General features: G+C 37.5%; 2 protein-coding genes and 1 non-coding gene across 3 annotated transcripts; all 3 read right to left on the bottom strand.

The window, feature by feature from the left end:
• Positions 1-4,103: 4,103 nt before the first annotated feature.
• Positions 4,104-4,691, bottom strand: LOC145789068 (protein FAR1-RELATED SEQUENCE 5-like). The gene has a single exon (XM_082889853.1). The coding sequence runs from the start codon at positions 4,689-4,691 to the stop codon at positions 4,104-4,106; it is 588 nt and encodes a 195-aa protein (XP_082745979.1).
• Positions 4,692-4,756: 65 nt separating this feature from the next.
• LOC114271702 (uncharacterized) lies at positions 4,757-14,821 on the bottom strand. Its single transcript, XR_014341784.1, has 3 exons — positions 14,562-14,821; positions 13,493-13,849; positions 4,757-4,997 (listed from the first exon to the last, which is right to left on the bottom strand). It is a non-coding gene; the product is annotated as an uncharacterized LOC114271702 (transcript).
• Positions 14,822-15,547: 726 nt separating this feature from the next.
• On the bottom strand, positions 15,548-19,387 carry LOC114271704 (10 kDa chaperonin, mitochondrial). Its single transcript, XM_028213315.2, has 3 exons — positions 19,100-19,387; positions 16,955-17,094; positions 15,548-15,897 (listed from the first exon to the last, which is right to left on the bottom strand). Exons 1-3 carry the CDS (start codon positions 19,202-19,204, stop codon positions 15,849-15,851), a joined length of 294 nt encoding a protein of 97 aa, XP_028069116.1. The 5' UTR covers positions 19,205-19,387; the 3' UTR covers positions 15,548-15,848.
• Positions 19,388-20,088: the final 701 nt, after the last annotated feature.

The raw sequence follows: 20,088 nt of genomic DNA, 5'->3' as shown, positions 1-20,088 counted from the left end.
ATAAAAATTGAGATAGTAAATCAAATGTAATCACCGTAGCATTACTCAATACCTCATCAAAATGTCTTTTACCTATACTCGAAACATAAACTTGCCTCAAGATATGAAAAACATATAGAAGAAATAGCTTTGAAATCTAGGTTAAGGTAACTGAAGAACACATTGGGGAACTATAAAAGCAACAAAAACCTCCTCCCTTCAATACTTCGCAGAAAATAACACCTTCTAGTGTACGGATGAAGAACTTGTTGGCATTGGAGATGAGGAAGAAGGTTCCCTTCGGAGCTCCTTGACAACGGCACCCAATGCCTTGGGATTCTGGCCCAGATAACAGAGGGCAATGAGGATAGAGAGGGTGTGGCGATCGAGCCCAGCGTCAAGAATGTTTGACATGTGAAACACCAGGTCCAGAGATTCCTGGGCTGTCCATGCAGCCTCTGGATCCATATGAAAAGACTGTAAAGAACTGTTTCTTTCTGGGAAGAAAGGTTTTCTATTTTGCAACAACCTTACAAGAAGAAACCTGAAAAAATTGAAACAAAGGTTTCAATACACATCCAACTTCCTATTTTCAATCAACTAAATGCATGACAAAGCATGCAAGTATGATGCATCTACTACACACACATTTGCAAAAATTGACTTCTGAAGAACAGTGTACGTGTCTCTGTGGGAAAACAACAACAAAAAAAATGCTTTACTGTCAATGGACCTGCAGCACATCTAAACAACATAACTAATAACCACCCTTTACTGTCCTATGAACTTGAGGCACTTTAACTGTATACAATGTGCCTAGAGTTTTTGAAAATCACACACAAATTCAAAAAGTGTAGAAGATTCACGTTGAGGGTCCCAAACTTGGCAGAGGATTCTGGCAAGTAGATACATTATGAACCATAGAAAATATAGAAGTTTGAAATTATGGGCTTTGTTAGTCAAAGTTTGTGTGATGTATGCATAAAGGTGATGTATTTGCCATTTTTAATGTGATAAAATCCAAGAAATATATGTAAAAAAAAAAAAAATGAATAACAGTCTTGTGTAAAAAGAAATAGACACAAAAAATAAGATGGATTTCGCAGTAACAAGACTGTATTGTAAATAGAGAAACAATCTGAGATAAGTTTTATAAACGTTTACAACTTTACATATGATGAAGAATTGAATAGGAATTCTATAAAGAAACTTTCCTTCTTTACATATGATGAAGAATTGAAAAGGAATTCTATAAAGAAACTTTCCATCATATTGTCATCAAACCAGGTATCATTTTTGAACAAGTTACTAGGTTTTATACAAGTGAGTTTACAATCATTCCCTGTAACAACACATTCTAAGCCTGTGAAAGCACAGTTTAAAACCAACAATATCGCTTGGGATGGCAGCCTTACTATTTCTCTTACAAGGTGTTCTGTCTCAACTCCTAAAACTCTGTACTTAATAATTACCATAACTCTGTATTCTTATTACAATCCCACTACAGACCTCGAATGAAGTCTGCCGCGAATGGCTCGAATGAGTTGGCCCATTCTTCACGCGTTGGCCAGTTGCACCAAAACTTGTGTGGATTTCACGTGCCTACAAAACAAGATTAGAAAACAAATCAGCTATTCCCGGGAGATAGAAAGAGATACGACCAAGACCTAGAGGACTTGACCCCAACGACAACGACCTAGGTGGCCACCGACGACGAAGAAGACCACTGCTGACCATCGACTTACGACCTTATAGGAATACACATTGGTGAATAATTTAAGTAAAAAAAATTATGAAATTTACATATCAAATGTTATTAAAAAGAATAATGACTTGGACCCCTTTTTTTACTCACCCCCTTGACCCCCTCTTCCCATGATTGGTCCATTTTTCTTTTTCTTTTCTTTTTTTTTCCTTCTCCTCCAATCACCACCCGCCACGTGTGTGTGGGGGTGGTGGGGGTGGTGATTGGAGGGGGTCTCAATCATCACCCTATTAAAAATTTACCTATACTTTTAGAGCCTTTTTATTCTTTCCCTTCAACCGATTCACTATTTCATCCACTTTGCTAACTTTCTGTTTGGTACATGGACGGCCTTTTCGGCGAGCAACCATAAGACTAAGCACCTTGCGAGTCATGCTTGCATTTGTAGTACTACGACTAGGCAAAGTTTTGGGAGAAGTATTAGAAGGTGAGATAGTACTAGTAGAAGGTGACACATTACACGCACAACCCGATTGCTCTTTTCTCACTCTATCCTTGATTTCTATCAACCCAAGTTGAATGACTTTGTGTTTACCATCATCGTTGGAAGCAATTTCTATATTTCATCCAATGTCTTGTGGTAGTTATCATGCACCTTTGCATTGAGAACAGCCCCAGATTTAGTGTATGTGGTTGGAATGCATGTATACCCTCTTTTTAAATCTTTTCTCCATCTTGACACAATGTATTTATCTGGGACCTCATATATGCACCTCTCAATGAACACATTAAGTGAATGGGCACACATAATACCCCTAAACTCAAACCACCGACACACACATTGGATGTCACATTCAATTGAATTACAGTACACAACAAATTCCACTTTCTTCATATCCTTACTGACTAGAACAACCCCTTTCACATGATAAGTACAAATTGATCCTTCCTCTTTGACAAGAGTCGCATGACAGTACAATAGTCGTTTCAATTTTGCTCGAACTTCTTTAAATTTGCATTTGTGTAGGCTGCACGAAATTGCTTCTCGAAAGCATACATCGTAAAGCAATCATACGAATTGTTTCGAGATTTAAAGTCAGCTTTGGTCTCTTTCTCCACCTTACTTCTCAAAGCATTGTCATACTGCTTAACAAATTGCTTTAAAATAGTCTTCGAGTTCACATATCTATCAAAAAATGTATTCATGCTCATTTTGTTGTATAGTTGACATGCCAGCCCAAAAAATGTCTTTAACATAGGTAGGAATCTACCTATGTCGCTCACCGTATAATACCCCCAACCACTTGTTATCATTTAGACTGAACTTTGCAATCATCGCTTGCCATTCTTCATCAAATTCTTCTTTTGTGAAAGAATCATAAATTGCATTTTGCAAAGCAAATTTTATGGATTCATATTGCGAATATCCTCTCAATTTCTCCGAAATTTTCTTCATTATATGCCATAAGCACCAATGATGTCAAGCCTATAGGAAAACAATTTCTATGGCATTTTGCATAGCTTTGCACTGGTCAGTTATTATAGCTTTTGGAGGAGTGTCTGACATGCAACTTAACCAAGCTCTGAATAGCCATATAAATGTCTTGGTCTTAGTTGCACGAAGCGGGAGCGGGGGCGGGAGCGGGAGCGGGGGAGCGTGAGCCGATAGAAGTTTCTTAGGTTGGGAGCGCCTCGGGGAACAGTAATATATATATATATATATATTTTAATAGTTATTTTTAAAATATGTTTATTATATAAAGGTGATTTAAATAGTTATTTTTAAATATATTTATTATTTTTATGTTGGTATTATTTTTATTGATAATATTTTTAATTTATTTATATAATTATTTTTATTTTTAATTGGTGCATATTATAAATAAAAAATATAACAAATAAAGAATAATAAAATATGTTAAAGTAAATAAAAGTTAAAAATTGGATATTTATTTTATAGATTTAATTTGATATTTTTTTATTATATTTGATTTAATTAGATTTATTCTTATATAATAAATTATATTATTTATTATAACAAATTATATTATTTATTATATTTATTATATGTTACAAAATGGGAGGGGGAGACAGAACATAACATAAATCGACGAGAGAGAGAGAGAGAGAGAGAAGAAGGAGGTAAAGAAGCAGATCGAAGACGGTTGGCGATGGCGATGGCGATGGCGATGGCGATGGCGAAGGCCGAAGGCGAGAGCAGATCGAAGGTCCAGGAGCAGATCGCGAGAGCAGATCGAAGGAGAAGGCGATGTCGAAGGAGAAGGCGACAACGAGTTCAGGTTTCTCTCTCTCTCTCTCTCTCCCCCTTGCGATCCCATCTTGGATTGGATCGCGTTTCTCTCTCCACAGAAACGCGATTCCTACGCGTTTCTTTCTAGGAAGCGCGGAATCGCGATTCCTACTCCGAATCGTCACCTGATTGCACGATTCCTGCAACTAAGGTCTTGGTGTTCTCATTACATAACAGCCCACAACCAAACAAAATTAACTGTCCATGGTGATTAACTCCTACAAACGGAGCAAACGGTATGTCATATTTGTTTGTGAGATATGTTGTGTCAAATATAATAACATCCCCAAATGCTTTATAGCCTGCTCCACTCCTTGCATCAGTCCAAAATAAGTTTCGCAAGCGTCCTTCTCCATCAAAGTCCATTGCAGAATAGAAGTTCGAATTTTGTTGTTGTATCATATGAAAATAAAGTGCAACTGATTCGGCATCTCCTACCCCAAGCCTCAATCTTCTAGCATTCTCAATGTGATTCCTCGCATCTTGTTCGTCAAATGTTAATGCCTCATATCCCCTCGCTTCAACAACTATAGAATGAAAACTCTTAGCCACCCCTATCCCTGCCTCATCGTTTGTTTCTAATCTTCTCTTTACAGGAGTAAGAATTCTCTTATTCATTGCAAAATGCCGTGAGTTAGTAGGAACCAAGTCATGAGTGTGCTCAAGCGCAACAGTTAACCAACTTAAATGTTCCATCCTTTTGTAGACTCCCACTTACTTTTGCTTTACAATCATTTTTGGATGACAAAGATGGTTCCAGAGTCCTTGCCCGATTACATTCAATTCCAAAGTATTTTAGTTTCCCATCATTACCATAATTTTGTGTTCCATAAGCTATAGCAAATCCAAGGTGCTTCGCATATTTTGCATAAAATGCATACACTTCTTGCTTTGAGCTAAAACACATCCCCTGCTTAGGTTCTTCAACTTCACCACTCTCCGGTTCTTGAACTTCCTCACTTGGATTATTTGAACCTTCCATCCTTTTGTTGCTTTTTGAAGCTTGTAGGTTGAAATTGAAAGACAAAATTTAATTCAAAAATTAAAAGAGATGGAGAGAAATATGAGCCTTAGTTAGTGCTAAAAAGGAGCAATAAATACCATAATAATAATAATAATTCCAAATGAATAAACTCAATTTACATTCAAAATCAAGACAAGATGCTAAATTTTGGCTTCAATTTGATGTTACATACTAGTATTGTTCTTCAGGATAAAAAATTTCATCTTATTAAAGTTTTAAATATCAAGACAAGAAGTTAAATTTTCCCTCAACCAAGCACTGTCTCTGTGCCTCAGCTGTCTCTCTGTCTGTGCTGAATGGTGATCTGAGCAAATTTTTTTAATTATTATTTACATTTGCATTTAAATTCTCTCATTCATCCCTTATTCTATGATGGCTAGTGTACGTATTTGGACCATGACTCCTTTTGTTTACAAAACATCTGAAATAGGCACTGATTAATGTCCTTGAACTACCAAGAAGCTTCATAACAATAGATACATTTGTGTATTATAAGAGATCTACAAGTAAAAGTAGTTCATATAAGGTCACCTTTAGAATCAATAGCGAGAGCTTCCAGATTTGGGGAAATGCTTAAGTAAGTGGATTAATACTTCCATGTGGCTTTTAATTAAGTCTGCACGCAGCACTAGTGACTTCAGATTACCAAATGCAGTAGGAAAACATTAATACTTCCATTCTTTTTTTTTTCCAGTAAGAACTATAGTATTGTTATTCGTTTCCTCTTTTTGTTCCTAAATTTCCAAGTGTGGAATTCTAATTTTAATTTCCACTTTTTTTTAGTAAGAAAATGACAGAAAGGAACTGTAGTAATGAACAAGTGTGGTTCTTGTGGGAGGAGTGGAATTGCCAATATCCATAGTAATTGCAATCTGATTGTATACCAATTGATCAACCATTATTTTAGCCAACTTTCTTTCTCTACTTTTATTTTATTTTTTTGGGTTTCACTAAATGTATATATTAATTGGATATAGATAAGAGAAGATTGGTTAAGTAATGTATGAGAGGGTTCAAGAATGGTGTTGAAATATTTGAAGATCTTTGAAGAAGACTTGAATTCCTTTAGAAATTGTGAGAGGCTTAGATTTTTTAATGGTCTCAACTAAGAACACAAAAGAAAGGAGATGATAGAGATAAGTGATTGGGTGAAGAATAAGGCAAAGTAGCTAGAGAGAGAATAATGGCAAGGCTCTCCTATGGATCCCCCACTTTCACTCTCAAGGTAAATAATGGAAAAGAGAAATTAGTTCTTTCCCAAGAGTTATCTCTCCCCAAAATCCATTCCTTGTAAAGCTATAGATGGGTGCTACTTATAGGCACCTCATGATGTAGGATGGAGCCCATGTGCAAGGCACATGGGGAATATTCTCTCTAACCACCTTGTCCGAGGAGGTGATCTCTCCGAGGATGAGGAAAACCTTCGAAGAGGAGATCAACCTCTCGGCGAACCCTTCTTCTTAGCCACATCTAACCAATGATCCCCAATCATCCCAAAGGGTCAGGGGTAGTCCCAGAGGACGTCCTGCCACATAAGGGTTAGGGGTAGTTCAAGAGAACGCCCTGCCGCAAACATTGCCGAGTCTCAGAGACCCCCTAGATCGTGCCATCTCGACCCGGGTATAGGTTAGTTTAACCGAAGAGTGAATTTATCTCCACTCACTGTCCTCGGGATCGAGTCCTTTGTTCGGACTCTATTACGCCCATGGTTCTGGTACATAGATCTCGGAAAGCTCCAAGCCCGCAAGTGTTCTAGGACTCATTAACAGAGCGACTTCTAGATTACATTTGAATCCATTCGAAGCCAAGTGCTTCGGATCTCTAGATTCGTAGATCCGAACCCTTTCGAGTCCGAGTGTCTCGAATATCTAGGCTTGCTCAATACCCGTTCGAGTCCGGGCCCGAGTAAGCCTCTAAGTTTGTGAATCTAAACCCTTTCGAGGCTTAGAGCGATTCGGCCCATTTGATGGCGATAAATCCGAGCCCACCAATCTTGGACTTGCGATAAATCCGGGCCCACCAACCTTGGACTATTAGGCCTAATTAATTTAGTGGGCTCAAATTAGCTCCTCTTACATTTGCCTCTTGCGTGTATGAGAAATTTTAGTTTTCTCGGACATTTATAGTTTTACCTTGTCAGCCATGCTTTGCACTACGTCTTCAGGAATATTTAGTCTTCATGTGACTTTTGGATAAAATTGATGACTCATAATGTAAATTATGGGTAAAGTTGACAACTTACAAAGATAAGAAAACTTTTTTTTTTTTTCAAACTAAATTCAAATCAAGTTTTCCTTTAGAACACTTGAACAATATTTCTTCACTTCAAGAAAGAATAAAACACCCACCATCAATCATTTGTTTATTCTTAAAAAAAAAATAAGGCCCACATTTTTTTTTTAATAGTCAAACTTGACTTTACTTCCCCTAAACAACTTACAAAAAGAATCAAATTCACACAGATCAACCAGTAAGCATATTCGAAGGCCCATGATATATATATATATATAAAATCATAATTTTTGAGAGAATATTCTAAGAATCACACCTTTCTTTTTTTTATTTAAAGAAAATGACAACCTAAATATAGCTCACTTTTTGCCCACAGCCTCTTTGGCTCTCTCTCCACAGAGGCCAACCCAGTTTTGCTTTGCACTCCATTTGAAGACCACTGTCACTGCTTCTCTAAATCCAGAAAACGGAGACCATGATGAAACTTCTTTTTTTTTTGTTTTTGTTTACAGGAGATCAAAATCCAAGGACCCATTTCGGCACACTCTCTCTCCAAACTGAGATCACCCAGCTTTCTTCTTCTTCAAGCAGCTCTGCTTCGGGTTTGCTCACTGCCGACCGCTGTAACTCCAGACACGCCGACACCGTGACCTAAGTCGCCACTGAAGACTCACACCATTGTGCACGCCGTCCGCCGCCACAGCTTTGGCTACCACTAGCGTCACATCTCGGCCACCGGTTCACACCGACACCAGCCCAACTCGCTGTTGGCTGGCCTATCCTTCGCACCCGATGCCTTGTGCCAACGCCAAACCAACCTATCGTCAGCCTCTCTTTGCCGAAACTTCACCTCTGGCCTCAGCTGCACGGTGCCAACCACACGTCACCCACTCAATGCGTCGTGTGGCCTTGCTTAACGCCGTTCAGCTCGTCCAGTTCGCCAGTTTCAACATTTGCTCACTTCGGCGCCGTTTCCTCACGATTTCGGTTTGTACTATTCTTGGCCACTCTTTCTTACGGGTGTGGCCTTAAGATCTGTAAGTATATTTTTCGAAACCCACTCTCTAACCTCTTATTTTGACGAAATCTAAATTTGTGAGCCTTGCTGGAAATTTGATTTGGGCTTTTGAGATTTGTGGGCATTGTTGTATACCAATTTTGAACTTGAGATGACTGAAGCTTCTATTGAATCTTGATTTGCATGAGAAATGTAATCCTGAAATTCATGTTTTGGAGCTTGACTTGTCTTGAAATTTGTAGAGTAAATAAATGTTGTTGCAAAAGAAATCCGAGGAAATAAGTGCGTCATATTGTATACAAATCTTGTTGTCGAATGACAGATTGTTGTGGCTCCAAGAATAGTGAAACCCGATATTGAGCTTTATATACTTGATGAATGAATTCCCGATATCCAAATTCGGTGAATGTTTCGCTTGGAAGAATAAACTGATGTAACAGAGAATGATGTAGCAGAGAATAAGACCATATATTGTTATGTGTTGATCTTGTGGACACTTGAGGAAATAAAATGTTGATTCCGAAATTTTGTTTGAACATTGTTGCTTTATGTCGGCTTGAGAGGAACCGGTCCAAAGAGACAAAACCTTAATTGTTGTATTTTCATGAACTCGCTCAAAGGAATAAAATTGTTGTAGCTTAAGCAGATCATTACTATTGTTGATGTTGCCTCTATTTCGGTAATGTTTGAATCATAATCTGAACTCGATATTGTTTGTCTAGTTTGTCGGCTTTACTATTTCAGGCAAATATATTTTTGTGCGAAATCCACGACCTCGGGGCCCTCAGAACCCGCACTAATGAGAGCAAGGGCTATCTTTCGGAAGTCTAAACGAGAGCAAAACTGTCCCTCAAGAGTTCGAAAGTAGCATACACCCTACTTCGGCAGGAAAGATCCCTCTGGAAGGCAACCGAGTCTACCAAGCTTGCACCAACAGAAGTAAAGATTGTCTCTCGGAAGTCCGAGAAAAAGCAAGGCTATTCCTTAGAAGTTCGAGCGAAAATAAGGCTCTCTCTCAAAAGTCCGAGCGGAAACAAGGCTGTCCCTCGGAAGTTCGAGTAGATGTGCACTTCTACTTCGGCAGCTAATGGAAGCAAAGGCTATCCCTCAGGAGTTCAAGTAGGAGTCCACTCTACTTTGAAAAGAAAGATCCTTGAAGCTCGTATTGATGAAAGCAAGGGCTGTTCTTTGGACCCGCACTAATGAGAGCAAGAGTTGTCCCTTGGAAGTCCAAATGGAAGCAAGGTTGTCCCTCACGAGTTTGAATAGTAGCACACACCCTATTTTGGCAAGAAGATCCCTTCTGATAGGCCACTGAGTCTCGAGGGCTGTTCTTCGAAAGTCTGAGTGGGAGAACACACTCTACTTCAGTAAGAAAGATCCTTGACACTCTTTGAAAGTCTGAGTGGAAGAACACACTCTACTTTAGCAAAAAAGATCCTCGAAGCTCACACTGATGGAAGCGAGGTTTGTTCTTCGAAAGTTTGAGTGGAAGCACACACTCTACTTCAACAAGAAAGATCCTCGAAGCTCGCACTGATGGAAACGAGATTTGCTCTTCAAAAGTCTAAGTGGGAGCACACACTCTACTTCAACAAGAGAGATCCTCGAAGCTCGCACTGATAGAAACATATAAAAGACCCTCCAAGCTCGCACTGATGGAAGTAAGGGCTATTGTTCGGAAGTCCGAATGGGAACACATACTCTGCTTCAACAAGAAAGACCATCGAAGCTTGCACTAATGAAAGTAAAGGCTGCTCTTCGGAGGTCCGAGTGGGAACACACACTATTTCGATGACTAATAGAGGCTCTCTCTCGGAAGTCCGAGTGGGAGTACACTCTACTTCGGCAACTAATGGAAGCAAAGGCTGTCCTTCGGAAGTCTGAGTGGGAGTACACTTTTACTGCGTCAAGAAAGGTCCCTTCAGGTTGGTAACTGAGTTTACTATTCCTCTTTCTTCTTCGAGGGGCAACAAAAATTGAAAATTGTTTCAAACAACATAACACAATGAAGATATACAATGTAGAGAAAATAACTTCTAATGGAGATACACAATATTGAGGAAATAACTTTCTTCATAACATAAGAAAGAAAGATAGAAAATTCTCAGACAATGCAGTAAATACAAATTGTAAATGTCGTAGATAGACTTCTTCTGCGGAATGTTGACATTTGCCCCTAGAGTTGCAAGGTCATTTGGAAAGCTTTCACCAAGTGCTCAGGATGTGGCCGTCATGCACAATCATAGCCATGTCTTCTAAGATATCCTGTGGCCCCTGTTCTTTGAACTCTAGCTCATCTGCTTCGGCTTTCTTTCTAAAGATCTTCTTAAGTGTCTGACACTTTTCTGTAGGATGTCCTAGTGATCGGTGGAAAACATAATAATTAGGGCCCTCGCGGTCCTTCTTCTAAGATATCCTGTGGCCCCTGTTCTTTGAACTCTAGCTCATCTGCTTCGGCTTTCTTTCTAAAGATCTTCTTAAGTGTCTGGCACTTTTCTGTAGGATGTCCTAGTGATCGGTGGAAAACATAATAATTAGGGCCCTCGCGGTCCTTCTTCGGCAAAAGCTTTTCGATACGAGGCAACTTTAGTTCCCTATCTGCCACCCATTCTTTAGCTAAGACCTTCACCTCCTCAACACTACGTGGAAAAAGAGTGTCATCTTCACAGTTTTTCCTCTTCTGACCTCTAAATTCCTCCCCCTGCAACTTTCGTGTAGAGGATGCGGAAGTCGCAGTGACAAAAGGTCCTCGGGATGACTTGAAGCTGGTTTTATAACTAGTCTCGAACCTGATCCCCTGAGATTGAGGTACGTTAATGTTCCGAGATGCTTCAATTAGTGCCGAGAAGGTGGGTAGCTTGTGATTAACAAGAAGTATCTTGTACCCGTTCAATGCCCCTTCAATACAGATTTGAACCAAGTAGCTTCCCTCCACAGCCTCATGACAGTCTACGGCTTTGTCTTGGAACCTCTTCACATATTCGAGAATGTCTTCACCTTCCCGCTGCTTTTCCTTACATAGGGTAAGTGCGGTTACCTTCTCAGCCGCTTGAAAGAATTTGGTGTGGAATTTGTTAACCATCTCCTCCCAACTCCGAACAGAATTTAGCTGTAGTTAACGTACCAACTATATGCTCTGTCGGTAAGAGACTTAGAGAATTCTCTCAGTCAGAGGACATGATTTGAACCATGAATCCCCAAAGTCTCGATGAACCGCACAATATGTTCTCGAGCATTTCCTTGCTTGCCATCGAATTTGATGAACTTCAGCACCGTGTGCCCCTCCGGGTATGGATAACTCAACATCTCGATAGGGTAAGGCGGCTTGACATCCGGATCAGGCAAAGAGGGTAAAGTCCTCTTGCCCCATTCGAGGTCGAACATGGCTTGCACATCGGCGAGAGTGAGAAACTGTTGAGGGAGAAAGTTTGATGATGGCATTCCCGGAACTTGGCTTATGGACCCCAAGACTGAACTAGGAGCAACTTGGCCACTCTGGTGTTGAGAATTCATCATCAGTGAACACATGACGATATTGGCCATCGGCACCTATGGACATGTCATTTGGTGATAGGACGTCGTATTGGGCCCCATAAAGTTCATTGCACGCCACGACTATACTGGGTTGGACTTGCAAACTTGGCGTCGGAGCCAAAGGAGACCCACTCGGTACATGAGTAGAATTTACAATCGGTGGAACAAAATTAGGCATGGATGGAACACCATTTTGTAGAGGAATTTTTGTAGGCCTTCCTTGAACTTCCACAGCCGCTGGAACACCATTCATCGCGCTGGAAACTCCTCCAACCACCGCTGGACCATGGCTTGATCCTCCAGGTGCGTGATTTTGCGCTCCATGGGCCGCAGGTTGGCCATGACTTGTTCCTTCTAGCACTTGACTTTGCACACCATTTTGTACAACTTTAGGGAGAATTTGGAGTGGATCTTGATGGTTTTGGCCATTCCCAACATTACCATAAAGGTATTGATGCTTGTCGACGCCGACTTGACCTCCATTTGTTGTTGGTGGTGCGAAATTCGAACCCATCACCAACATGGTGTGGGTGAGATTTTGAAAGGTCGTGAGAATCTCTTGTTGAGTGTGTTGCAGTCCTTGAATGGCTTCAAGGATGAGAGGTGAGTCTTGAACTTGAGTTCTTTCATCACCACCATTGGAAGAGCTTTGTTGATGAACTTATTCTTCTCCCGCCATCTTCGCCGGAGTTATGTAGATTCCAGATCTTGTTGAGATCATTAACCAATCCGCCTCCCCAATGAAATCACCAAATGTATGAGAGGGTTCAAGAACGTTGTTGGAATATTCGAAGATCTTTGAAAAAGACTCGAATTCCTTTAGAAATTATGAGAGGCTTAGATTCTTCAATAGTCTCAACTAAAAACACAAAAGAAAGGAGATGATGGATTTTGGGGAGAGATAACTGTTGGGAAATAACTAATTTCCCTTCTCCATTATCAACCTTGAGAGTGAAAGTGGGGGATCCATGGGAGAGCCTTGCCATTATTCTCTCTCTAGCTACTTTTCCTTCTTCTTCACCCAATCACTTATCTCTATCATCTCCTTTCTTTTTGTGTTCTTAGTTGAGACTATTGAAGAATCTAAGCCTCTCACAATTTCTAAAGGAATTCAAGTCTTCTTCAAAGATCTTCGAATATTCCAACAACGTTCTTGAACCCTCACATACAAATAACACCCACAAGATGAGGAAGGAAAGCACTTTGATTTGAAAAAATTTCATCTTCATCTGCACCAGTTGGCTAATAAGCATTTGCAGAACCAGAGACTACCTCTTTCTGTTTGTCTTATTGCCACAATCAGAATATGACTTATCATTTTCTATCCTCACATCTCTGTCTCATTTGGTTGAAGAAACTGTTTCTATTTTGTTTCCATCCCCAAATTGTATTCTTCTACATTAATTTGTTCATTATAGTTTGGCTTTGTCTTCTGTGACGAACTTCACCATTTCTCAACAATGAAATAAAGGTACCATACACATAACAATTGTCTAAACAAACAAAATCTTTCTATGTGGAATTTCAACAAACACATAGAATTCATCAATACAAAAACACCAAAATCATGTTTGAAACAAATTATGGACCAAGAAGATTTCAACCAATGTAAAGCAAACAGGAGCAAAATCATGGACCAAGCAGATTTCAACCAATGTAAAGCAAAGAATATGTTTGAAGCAATACCTCAGTAGTGACCCATGAATCAGTTGGTTCTTGGTGGGTGGCGGCCGAAATTTTCAGAGAAACCGGAGGAATTGGAGTGGTAGACGGTGGTCGATGGTCAGTGGTGGTCTTCTTCGTTGTCGGTGGCCACCTAGGCCGTCGTCGTCATAGGGGTCAAGTCCTCTAGGTTGTGGTCGTATCTCTTTCTATCTCCCGAGAAGAGCTGATTTGTTTTCTAATCTTGTTTTGTAGGCACATGAAATCCACACAAGTTTTGATGCAATTGGCCGATACACGAAGAACAGCCGCCAGCTCATTCGAGCCATTCACGGCAGACTTCATTCGAGGTCTGTAGCGGGACTGAAATACGTGCAAGGACTGGAGATGGCCTTAGTTAACAAGAAATATTCAAGAAACATTACCGAATAAGTTTGATGAGTAGTCACACAATCAGTTTCAACCCTTTTTTTGGGGGGGGGGGGGGGGGGGTAACAAGCAGATTTTTTAGGAAGCAACCAGGAAATTAAAGTTTTACAAATTGCAAAACACTCAGATTTACAAACAGAAAACCAAATCAGTGCACCAAGTCTTGTTAATATGACCTAAAATCATCTCTAACTTTTTCATCAAATTCAAAATTGATAAATAAAGAGCTAAAATTGAGCTCCAAGCATTTCATCAAACTTGTATCAAATCAAGCAAAATTTTCACCAAATCAAGGATGAATCTAATTCTTCACCAAATTTCCAACAGTCATATTTTCACTCAAATTTGATGAAAATATAAAAAGAGCAAGGATTTGAGTGTTCTATACCAGATCAATCAATCTTTCAATCAAATTTTCACTAAAATTTAATAAAAAAAGAGAGAATAAGAATTGGAGATGCTATAAAAAACACATTTCATACAATTTTGATCGAAGTATCTCACAAAACTCAGTCAGAACAGATCAGTAATTAGAACAATCAGAAAGTAGACAATGCGTGTAAATATACATAAAAAAAGAAATTATAGCTTCTGTTGTGAGCTCAGAGGAAAGCGATCCATGGAGAGAGAGAGAGAGAGAGAGAGAGAGAGAGAGAGAGAGTACCTGATTCAGTGAGAAGGACTCGTCAATGGCGGCACTGGAGGGGGATCGATTGATCAGTTTTTTCGTTTGAAGTGATAAAGATAGGTTTGATTTTTTAAGATTTTTAAAAATTATTTTTTCTAAAAAAATTCATATGAAAATATGAGTGGTTTTTATTTTTATTTTATTTTTATGATTTTTACTAAATTAGTTTTTGAATCCTTTTTATAAAATATATTTTAAAATTTCAACTAAACATACTATTGAAATAATTCAAGCATACGATTTTATGGAGTTTTCCCTTTATATAATATTTTTTTTTTGACTCAACTCAAATTTTTCTAGATATTCTACTTTTTCAAGTTTAAAATATTTGAGTGTTTTATGTTGTGTTTAGTTGAAAGATTTAATAAAAATAAATAAATAAATAAATAAAATATGAATAAAATATACTTACATTTCATTTCATTTCATATATTTTTTTCTTTCTCTTTTTAAATTTTTTTCTAAATCTCCTAACCAAATACGAGGTTAAAAAATAAACCCTCGTAATTTGATTTTACAATGCCATTGCCATGGCAAATCAAACTGTTAACTTTTTATTTATCACAAATTGAATCGTATAAGACTCAATTTTTTCCACAAAAGTAAATTCGGCAAACTTATAAAAGTAAACTTTGCATTTATCCAATTTATTTTTTACGAATATTTTTTCAAAGTAAAACTTCAAGTTAAAAAATTTATATTTCAAATTTGACTAAAAAAGACGGCCTTAGATAATCAAATTAAATAAACAAATTAAATTTTATATTAAAAAATAAATTATATAAAAAAAAAGCTTTAGAAAATTTAAATTAACACAAACTAGGAAATGTAATAATTCTAGACTATTCCAGATAAAATACTGATTCCAAAATGCTAAAAATATAAATATAGAAATTCCTAATATTGTCCCACATCACTATAAAAGATAAATGAAGGAGCAACCCAAAACAATACACAACTAAAATCAAGAGCATTCAGTTTTTATTTTTTTGAGTTGTTTATTGAAAAAAAAAAAAAAAAAACAGTCTAGCTCAGTTGACCAGAATTCTTACACCCCTATTAAAACGTCAAAAGTTCATTGCAACATGCAAGATTTCTCCGCAATAAAGGATGGGGTCTCTAAATTTCTTCGCATATCTCACCATTTCAATTCAGAGCACAATTGTGAACTGTCTTGACTCGACTCTACTAACTAAAATATAGCTCAGACCAAATACAATGTTTGATGAAGTACGGCTTAACATGATGGGAAGTAAAAATACATCAGTCATGCAGTGTTCCCAAAATGTCGTCGTCCCGATAGAGATGATACCTGAAACAAGTTCAAGAATTACATATGTTAGCACCAAAAGAGTGGTTAGCATAACAAAAACATATATCTCTGAAACCTGTTGTAAATCGCAATGAAGCATTGGAAGTAACAAGTTTTGCAATTGTTGGGTGCTTGTGATTTTCCAAAATAAGTTATACTTTACAAAAAGAAGAGAAGAAGAAGCTCCCACCAGATGCTTCAACAATTTGTAATATGAATATTTTATGCTCAATCTTAATATCCCTGTCACAATTACTATAAGATATCATTCATTCAAAGCTTTATCTCAGACCTTGCCAATGTGTATCACAATGGAAAAAAGGGAACATGAATCAGAGATAGCAATACGAAATTAATAAAATTTTATTATCCCTAAACCTAATGTGAGTTTTTCTATTTTAACTCTGTTCACAATTACTAACAAAATCCATCCAACAAGAAAACTATATAGAAAAAAGACTGAGATGAAGAAAAAGACAAATAGAAGAAGCAAATTGATAGAAAGAAGGAAGATGAAAAGACCACTGAAGAATATGATCTAGGATCAAAGTGGAAAAAAAGAGAAGCTCGGTAGGGGAAGAAACTTATGTGAAACTTTAACATGATCAAAAAAAATCAGTGAAGACGAAAATTCAATAGGAAAAAAAAAGGATCGAGGAAGATTTGGAAAAGAAATCAATAGAGAAGATGAGGCTCATACCGGAATGAGAAGAGAAGACTCCAAAGTTAAAAACTTATACATAATTGGATTGAAAACTTATTTTAGAAACTGCTCAATATAGCCTACTGCTAGGACTAATACTCCAAAGTTAAAAACTGAACAAGACATTAGTTTAAGATTATCAGTGCGTCTCAATATGATTCCCAGAAAATTAATGAACTCAACACTATAGGTAGGCAGCTGTTAAATTACTACCTTTTTATCTTTTAGTTTTATTCTCTGAAGATTCCAGAGTGGTTGCATTAACATCATCATAAGCTTGGAAAGACAAACACCAGTGAATTCAGGAATTACAAGCAAGAGATAATAGCCCAAAAACAATGAACATGCACTTACTCTTTTTCACCAAGCTTTACTTCAGTTCCACCATATTCAGGTAAGAGAACTGTCTCCCCTTCCTTCACGCTAACAGGAATCAGCTTTCCATCCCTATCATGAATGCCAGGACCCACAGCAACAACTTTTCCAGAGTTCAACTGACCCATCAAACACAGAAAAGTAAGAAAACTGAAAAGGAAACTTGGCAGATTAAATCCAAGCAAATGTATTTCAAAAGAAACAGGAACACATTCTAAAATCAATTCAGCAATTAAAATAAAATAAAAAAGTCTTTAATAAGGAAAATTTATAATGCTTGCACTCAATTTGTTAGCTGAAAGAAGAGCTAAAGAGATCATTAAACCTGACACTGAGAAGCTCTAGTATTAGCACCCAAACAGAAAAAATAGTCCACTCATCTGAGCCTAACAAAATAACTTGGGTTAGCTTTAATTAACTTGTTCATCTACATTTACTTTCCCAGAAACACAAAAAGTTGGTGTTTGAAAATTAAAATTAACAATCATTTCATCCATAAATGGTGATCGATCCATCATTCTGCTAATTAATATTACAATGATAAAAATAAAAATGTATACTATATGATGAAGTGCAAATAAGTTTGATGATTTCAGAAATTGGGTGATGAATATAGATAAGTTATTATCATTTCACCCACTCATTGTATCTATCTATTATTGCATTTTTTTATAATAGATTTGTATTATAGAAGAGCCAAGGGGGCACAATGGGTTAGGTTTAATTGATCTTTGGAGGAATCTCCAAGAAGGGTCATCATATGCCTAGTGGAGTAGATCCTAAAGTGATATCACTTCCTCATGAATTAATCTTGAATCGGGTCAGCTACATGATTTTTGTTTTTATTTTTTTGTCATTCCACTCTGTCAAATTAAACAAATTCATAAATCATTTTACCACCACACCTCATATCAGTTTAGGTCTTTCTCTCCCCATCCTATATAACAGGTCCTTTTAAATTTAACTACCAAATTTCATTTCAATTTAGTGTTTCCCACCCCCTAACATATCCTTACAGTCATATAGTTGTTATTTTAAATTTTGCTTTCAATTTTGTCGGTATCCATGTAAGGTTGGCCATGTCTCTTGAGAGAGATGTGTGTGGTGGCTCACGTGTCACTTTCTGTCTCTTGCGTGCAAAGCTTCCCAATTCTATGTGAGTGGGGTATTTGTAAGTGGGGTATTTGGTTTGGGTTATACTACCTAAGTGGATGAGGTGACAAATTCTGGGAATCCCATAACTTCCCATTCTCTTGTAACTCAACTACCTCATGTTATTCACAGATGTTCCCACAAGGTAGTTACTCTCTTACCACCCCCCACATCTTTTAGGAGATACATGGCCACCAATACATCAGTTGCATAAGCATTCATCCACTTGAGCCAACCTATTTTGATTATACAGAACATGTCCTACCCCTCCTTTGTAATAATTTTTTACGCAACAAAAATGGTCATCTCCTAATTTTCAATCTCCACTTCTCCATTATTTCTCTTTTGTTGGTACTAAAATAACATTCCATATATCCAGCTTTACTGTTCCTCTTTAGTTTTCTAATTGAATATTGATTCTCCCTTAGTTTCATCCACATCCACTAGAACAATATCAATCATCTGTGAATAACATAAACCCTGGGAAATCATTCTGAATGGGTTCAGTTGATTCATCCATAAGACCATAATACTAAACATTTCTCTCAACGCTGAACCACGGAAATTCAGGTGTCTTGTATGTTGTCTAATTTTATTATTTCTGGTAATTTTACTGACATAAAGAACAAAAAGCATGATACTCAAATTTTGTTTTCTTTCATTTTTCTTTGCTTTCCCAGCAACCAAACAGTAGTTTTGGGCTAACAACTAACAACAGGATATTAGAGAATGCCAAGAATGAGAAGAACAAATATCACAATAAACACCTAACTTCAAGTCAAAAAAATTCAATTAACTCAAACCCAGATCTAGATATCTAATAATAGGTCATTTTCATCAAATAAACATGAAATTTTACAGATTTAAACAATACCCATAAACGGAAAACAATAATTTCAAAGAAAAAATATGCTCAAAATCTAGAATTGGCCAGAGGATGAGGGTAATTGTTGGGCAATGAATGAATATCACCTTGGAGGTCTTCTCTGGGAGTAAGATTCCAGCATTGGTCTTGGATGGAGGAATGATTTTCTCCACCAAAACCCGATTCAGAGAAGGAATCAAACGTTTCGCCATTTGACTCAAGAAGAAGAAGAAGAAGAAGCTCGGAGAGAAGTGAGAGACCTAGCGGTGAGAGAGAGCAGCCCCTATTGGGGTTTTGGATATCCTCGGGTAGGGTTTAAAGAGCGTTTTACACAAATGCCCTTGCCCTTGCATTGTTTGGAAATCTAGCCGATTAAAAAAAACAAAATGCTTGGTGGCCGAAAAGGTGCGGCTCGAATGTGTGTTAGCTAGTCGTCTGCTCGGAGGACTGGCTGGACGTCTGTCCGAATGACTGGTTGGATGTCTGTCTGGATGATGGGATGAAAGCTTGTCTATTGTGATTGTCACATCTGTCAACCGCAGCTGTCAGCCTCTTTGTCGAACGACCAGTCGGACGACTGGCCGAACGTCCGCCAGACGAATGGCAAGGTGAAATTCGAGCCATTTGAGCCAACCTTCTTTTCGGGCCACCTAGCATTGCTCTAAAAAAAATCTAATTAATTACTCCTTCTGTTTCAAAATATTAATCTCCTTTAAGAGTCTAATTTTTTCAAGATCATCTGTTGGGTGTTTTGGAAAGTTGATAAAAAAAAAATTGACTTTTTAACTTTTTAACTTTTTTAGTGTTTTTTTTTTTTTGTGGCTTTTTTGGGAGAACTTGGCAAAAAGCCAAAAAAACTGACGTTTTGCCAAGTTCCCAAATTGCTCATATGTGTATAAAAAGAAAATAGTCTTTTTTAAGAATAATGAATGTGGAAGTTTCTCAAATTAATTTTGTTAATTTTTAAATAAATAAAAAAATCTATTGGTTAATTCTTTAAATTAAAAATCCAAAAAAAAAAAAAAAAGTTCTAATTGTCTACAATTTTGAATTTTAAAAATTCAAAATAATATAATAAATCACCCTCACTCTTTCC

Source organism: Camellia sinensis, chromosome 10 (genome assembly GCF_055761805.1).
Source record: "Camellia sinensis isolate YWXY chromosome 10, ASM5576180v1, whole genome shotgun sequence".
Taxonomy (NCBI): Eukaryota; Viridiplantae; Streptophyta; class Magnoliopsida; order Ericales; family Theaceae; genus Camellia; species Camellia sinensis.
Note: the sequence above shows the minus strand (reverse complement) of the source record. Positions and strands in the feature narration are given on the sequence as shown.

What these genes read in the sequence shown, in the direction of transcription:
- LOC145789068 (XM_082889853.1), bottom strand. Translation starts at nt 4,691, where the DNA reads ATGGAACATTTAAGTTGGTTAACTGTTGCGCTTGAGCACACTCATGAC.
- LOC114271704 (XM_028213315.2), bottom strand. Translation starts at nt 19,204, where the DNA reads ATGGCGAAACGTTTGATTCCTTCTCTGAATCGGGTTTTGGTGGAGAAA. An exon ending in TCCCAGAGAAGACCTCCAAG is followed by an intron (nt 17,095 to 19,099) that starts GTGATATTCATT and finishes TTGATGGGTCAG; the next exon opens with TTGAACTCTGGAAAAGTTGT. An exon ending in GTAAAGCTTGGTGAAAAAGA is followed by an intron (nt 15,898 to 16,954) that starts GTAAGTGCATGT and finishes AACTTGTTTCAG; the next exon opens with GTATCATCTCTATCGGGACG.